The 6,510-nt window shown below is 29.4% G+C and overlaps 1 protein-coding gene across 1 annotated transcript in view; it reads right to left on the bottom strand.

The window, feature by feature from the left end:
- Positions 1-1,384: 1,384 nt before the first annotated feature.
- The window catches only part of LOC141664170 (uncharacterized), a 29,436-nt gene continuing 24,310 nt past the window's right edge, over positions 1,385-6,510 (bottom strand). The window contains exon 6 of the mRNA XM_074470060.1: positions 1,385-1,875. Coding sequence (XP_074326161.1) covers positions 1,444-1,875 — 432 coding nt within the window. The 3' untranslated portion in view covers positions 1,385-1,443. The remainder of the gene's footprint in view (positions 1,876-6,510) is intronic.

Raw genomic sequence — 6,510 nt, 5'->3', positions numbered from 1 at the left:
TTTGATATAAAACCTAAAACTTATAATAAAACACTCAATAAATACCCGAAAGACATTCGGATCACAACAGACAACACGTAGCACATAGCAGTTAGAGTTTTATGACTCAACACACTTAATCACAAAATAATACACATATTTATCTTTATTAGAATATAATATAAACGTAATTTCTCGGTCGTTACAACACCCATCAGAAGTAGTTCATCTGAAATCTGGATTTCTTCAGTTCCATCATAAACCTCACATAGCAATAGAAAATTTTTGGGTTCGCTGAAATATCTTGATGTCTTAGGGTCATATCCGATACTTTTATTCTTGAGAAACAAATTAGTCAAAGATTTCGGTGTATGAGGTGACTACATATCCGTCTCAGTTTCTTCTTGTGCGCCATTTCTTGAATCGACAATGACGAATGTGTCAAAGAAACGATTAACTTTCACCTCAGAACACTACGAGTTCCACCTCTTTTCTTCCACGAACACAACATCTTGAATGAGATGTAGCATTCCCATATTTGGGCATTATAACCCATTATCCCTCTTTCCAGGTTCCTTTCTTATATAAATCATAGCCACACTTCTGGCATCATGTTTTTCCATACCAACATTTGAAACCTTGATAAGTGTTAAACATCTGAAAATAAGTAGATGATCGAATTTAGGCTTAATACATGTCCAGGCTAATAGGAAGTCTCTCTAGTCAATGCCTTTATTTGTAGATGGTTTAAAACATAAACCAAATGCTTCACAGCTATCCACACATCATAACTGATAGATTTTTCTCTTCTCTAAAACTCCCACTACAAGAAACTCGATTTTTACTAACGGAAATTTTCGTCACTAAAACATCAATTCCGTTAGTAATTCGAGATAGTGACGGAATTGCCGAAAAAAATAAACAGATAGTAAAATCATCGTCGCTAAATACTTGTAACAATTTATATTCTGTTAGGAAAATTTAACGACGGACTAGAAACCAAATGCCAACCAAAATTTCATTTTATTTGGCTAACTTTAATGACCCAAACCTGACTGATTTCTAACCAATTTTTGTTAGCAAATTCCTAACAAATTTCCCGATAGAAAAGTCCATTAGTAGCCTAGAGATAAAAATCTGTTATTATTTCGTTGTTATATGTAGTTTAAATTTCCGTCACTAGACCATTGCAATGCTTTTAAATGAAGTTTTCACATATATTATTTTATTTTATCTAAACAACACTAGAGAAATCTCTAATAATAAAAAAAATCAGAAATTTGAAATGCATTAAAATTCAATAAAATGTACAAAACATTCATACAATAAGTCCTACAATTAGTCAAAGTTAAATTGTACTTTTAACATTACACCTAAAAATAAAATTAAACTCAATAAGGAAATAATATAAGATTAAAAAACCCATCATGCTTGTCACCATTTTCAATGTATTCATCCAGCAGTCTATGGCAGGTTAGTACGTCCGAAGCTATGTGATTGCATCATTTTTGCTAATCGGTTCTCCAACATGTCCAACCGTTCTTGGTGCTCCAGTTGTATGGCCTTTAGTTGTTCTTGTTGATGTTCCTGCATAGCTTTCAAGTGTTGTTCCTGATCCTCTCGCATCACTTTCATTTGGTTCTCCATATCTACTAGCTTTTTTTGCATCATTTGATGATCTCCATTCTGAAGTTGTGACGTACTACATGCCCCACTGCTATGACCTTTTCCAGACCCGTAAAAGAGAGTTTGCGATGAACTTATACCATACACAATATTTTTCTTGGTCCTTCCCCCAACAACATCAATATAAACTTCAAGCTCGTCAATAGGCTGAGATTCCAAGGAGTCGTCAACATTCTCTGAATGCTGCTTCAGATGTTCCTCAATAGCTTCCTGGTTTAGCATAACATTAATTTACAGACATATGTGACAACTTCTAATAAATTAATGAAAATTTAAACACTATTTATGATATTACTAAATCTATTATATCTCGTATATCCATAAACTTCATTGAATTCAAAATAAATATTAATCAAAGAGAGGACAATAAACTTTAAAGAAACACAAAATTTAAGCACATGACCTTAGCCTGACTAAGTGAGTTTCAAAATTACATTCACACATAAGACAACTTTAACAAACTCTACAGGATTTCATTTAGCTAGGGTAGACTACCATATAACATCATTTAAAAGATACTAAAAACTCATAAAATTTAATATAGCAGCACAACAATATGATGCATCACTAAACACTACAAGAAAAACGCAATCAGACAACACCGATTAGACAACACTCGACCAAAAAAGTGTTGCCCGAATTTTTCATACAACAGTTTTTTTGCAACCAAAAAATTGGCGTTGTCTGACGTTGATTACTACAAGCGATAAAAAAATGTTGTCTAGTAAAACAAATCAGACAAGTGTTTTCAAAATTAAGATGTTGTGTGAATGGGAAGGCTTTAGTATTACTACAACGCTTTAAAATCCATTGTCTAGTTGATGGAGACAGACAACCCTTTCTAAGGTGATGTTGTGCAAATGAGTAAAATCGTACAACGATTTTTAAAATCCATTGTCTGAAAATGATTGAGATAACGTCTTGTTTAACGGTTGTGGAAATGAGACAAGTATTTTTTTCTACTAGTTAGTTAAGCTCGAATCACACAATGTACAAATTAGGTGTTGTCTAAATGATACTTGATAGACAAGTGTTCTACATATATTATATGTCACCTATATCAGACAATAGTCTAATTCTTAAAACTGTTGTCTTTCTTACTAAATTTAAAAACGTGTTGCACAACAAAATATTCAAATAAATCGTTGTCTAGTTTATTACAATAAAAATAGTAATAATTTCAGAAAAAATAATTTCCAAACAATTCATTTTAAATTTTTTAAAAACAAAAAACTCTAATTAATTCCACTTTCATCTAGATTAAATATTTAAATTTTATATTACAAAATAGTTTAATTATCTACTTTATAATTAATAAAAAATTAATCACAAGTGCTTCAAGTTTACATTGTTAATTGTTCAATCCAAACAAGTGTTTTTCGAAAAAGCACGTTATATTAATCTACCTTATACAAGTATTTTTAAAATAAAACACTTGTAACAGTTAGACAACGGTTATCGATATTTATAATCTGTTGTAAAATATGTAATACTACAACAATCTTAAAGAAAAAACTGTTGTAGAATTCCAACAACGACATTTCCTAAAAAACACTTATGTAAAGTAACTTACCACAACATGATTTTAAAAAAAAACGTTGTCTACATTTTTACTAGTTTTAAATTTTTTTCGGAAAATTTATATGCCACCGTTAATTAATTTATACGAGTAACCAATAACTTACACTAAATTAATTTGTGTGTATTAAGATTTCAAATATACCTAATAATTACAACCTACTAATAACATAATACCGATAACGTGTATCAGATCGTTAATAACGTTAAATAATAAATATTTATGAATAAATAAGCTAAAAAATGGGCACATTTTTACAACGGTTTTCTTTCTCAGACGTTGTCGTATAAAACTATGCACAACAGGCTTTTTTAAAAATACCATTGTGTGATTCAACAACGGTTTTTTTCTTGAAAACCGTTATTGACATTGTTTTTAAATAACCTTTTTTGGTTATAAACCGTTGTATGAATTTGGCACTATTTATTTGGTTGATATTACATCCGACAATTGTTTTATATTAAAAACTGTTGTATGACTTTTGTTAAGACAACACATTTTAAATTTCAGACAATAATTTTTAATGCCATATATTTTTTTGACTTTATTAATATATATTCCTTAAACTGTTGATGTTAATATATATTGTTTTTATTCACTTAAAAAATATTTTAAAATTTTCAAATATATCTTGCTTGAAATTATACCGAAAATGTAATTAAAGTGGTAGTTCCTAAATATTAAAAAAAATACCCCTCCTGACAACGAGACTCGTTCCCGATTTACATGATTAATTTTTAAAATGATTTTCTCGACGATGCAACCAGTGTTGCTTGTGATGAGGTGGCACGATGTGATTGGTGAAAAAACATTCACTTGGATTGTTGAGTTGGTGTAATTAGAACCGTTGATTAAAAGTAGATTTAATATCAGGCTTAAGATTTAAAAAAGTTGATCATCTAAGACAACGGTTTTTTTCAAAAAAACTGTTGTGACAATTTATTTCAGACAAAACTTTTTCATAAAAAACCGTTGGGTGTTGCCTCTTACTAGATTTTTTTCATATCTGATGAAAAAGATAAATTTTTTTAATGATTTTTTAGAGGATCCAACCGTACGGATGTTAAGAATTACTCATTTTAGTCACATGAAAAAAGTATTAAAAAATTTGAAATTCATCTCGAATGTCAGGATTAGAAAAATCTGGTAAAAGTACCCCTCCCAACAACGAGACTCGTTCCCGATTTACATGATTAATTTTTTAAAATATTTTTTCGACGATCCAACCGTACGGATGTTAAGATATATCGATTTTAGTCATAAGAACAAATTATTAAAAAATTTGAAATTCATTTTGCATGCCAGGATTAGAAAAATCTGGTAAAAGTACCCCTCCCGACAACGAGACTCGTTCCCGATTTACAGGATTAATTTTTTAAAATAATTTTTCGACGATCCAACCGTACGGATGTTAGGATATATCGATTTTAGTCATAAGAAAAAATTATTAAAAAATTTGAAATTCATTTTGCATGCCAGGATTAGAAAAATCTGGTAAAAGTACCCCTCCCGACAACGAGACTCGTTCCCGATTTACAGGATTAATTTTTTAAAATAATTTTTCACTGATCCAACCGTACGGATTTTAGGATATATCGATTTTAGTCATAAGAAAAAATTATTAAAAAATTTGAAATTCATTTTGCATGCCAGGATTAGAAAAATCTGGAAAAAGTACCCCTGCCGACAACGAGACTCGTTCCCGATTTACAGGATTAATTTTTTAAAATGATTTTTCGGCGATCCAACCGTACGGATGTTAAGATATATCGATTTTAGTCATAAGAACAAATTATTAAAAAATTTGAAATTCATTTTGCATGCCAGGATTAGAAAAATCTGGTAAAAGTACCCCTCCCGACAAGGAGACTCGTTCCCGATTTACAGGATTAATTTTTTAAAATGATTTTTCGACGATCCAACCGTACGGATGTTAAGATATATCGATTTTAGTCATAAGAAAAAATTATTAAAAAATTTGAAATTCATTTTGCATGTCAGGATTAGTAAAATCTAGTAAAAGTACCCTTCCCGACAACGAGACTCGTTCCCGATTTACAGGATTAATTTTTTAAAATGATTTTTCGATGATCCAACCGTACGGATGTTAAGATATATCGATTTTAGTCATAAGAAAAAATTATTAAAAAATTTGAAATTCATTTTGCATGTCAGGATTAGAAAAATCTGGTAAAAGTACCCCTCCCGACAACGAGACTCGTTCCCGATTTACAGGATTAATTTTTTAAAATGATTTTTCAACAATCCAACCGTACGGATGTTAAGATATATCGATTTTAGTCATAAGAAAAAATTATTAAAAAATTTGAAATTCATTTTGCATGTCAGGATTAGAAAAATCTGGTAAAAGTACCCCTCCCGACAACGAGACTCGTTCCCGATTTACAGGATTAATTTTTTAAAATGATTTTTCGACGATCCAACCGTACGGATGTTAAGATATATCGATTTTAGTCATAAGAAAAAATTATTAAAAAATTTGAAATTCATTTTGACTTTCAAGATTAGAAAAATCTAGTAAAAGTACCCCTCCCGACAACGAGACTCGTTCCCAATTTACAGGATTAATTTTTTAAAATGATTTTTCGACGATCCAACCGTACGGATGTTAAGATATATCGATTTTAGTCATAAGAAAAAATTATTAAAAAATTTGAAATTCATTTTGCATGTCAGGATTAGAATAATACATTGGTAATGTAAAATCCGTATCACGTGTTAGGGTTTAGGATTTAAGATTTGTACTCAGTGATATTTTATTTATAATAATAACGAATTTAATTTAATTGATAAGAACAATATTTCTTTACACATAGAAGGTTTAATTAAATCAATTTGAATTTAATTTAATTTAATTTAGTCGATAACAACGATATGAACGAAATTTAATTTTTAATAATAAATATTATTAAATTAAATTAAACAAATTAATTATTTTTATCAATACATTTTGGTTCAATATAAAAGTTAGTATAACAATTTTTTACATTTTTTTATCATTATGAAAAATATACATATATGTATAATTCAAATTATTATACTCGAATATATAAATTACTAAATATATGTTTTATTTAAATATTATAATAGATTATTAAAAATATTATAATAGAATATTAATTTAGTACTGGTTAAGTTTGCTTAGGTTTACTTTCCCTCTTTCATTTCTCAATCACAATTTTCATTTCCCTCTCTTTTCAATCGGAGCTCTCATCTTCGGGCGGAGACAGGTCTCTCTCTCTCGC

The sequence above is a fragment of the Apium graveolens genome, chromosome 6 (assembly GCF_009905375.1).
Source record: "Apium graveolens cultivar Ventura chromosome 6, ASM990537v1, whole genome shotgun sequence".
Taxonomy (NCBI): Eukaryota; Viridiplantae; Streptophyta; class Magnoliopsida; order Apiales; family Apiaceae; genus Apium; species Apium graveolens.
The sequence above is the reverse complement of the archived record's forward strand: the minus strand, read 5'-3'. Positions and strand labels throughout refer to the sequence as shown.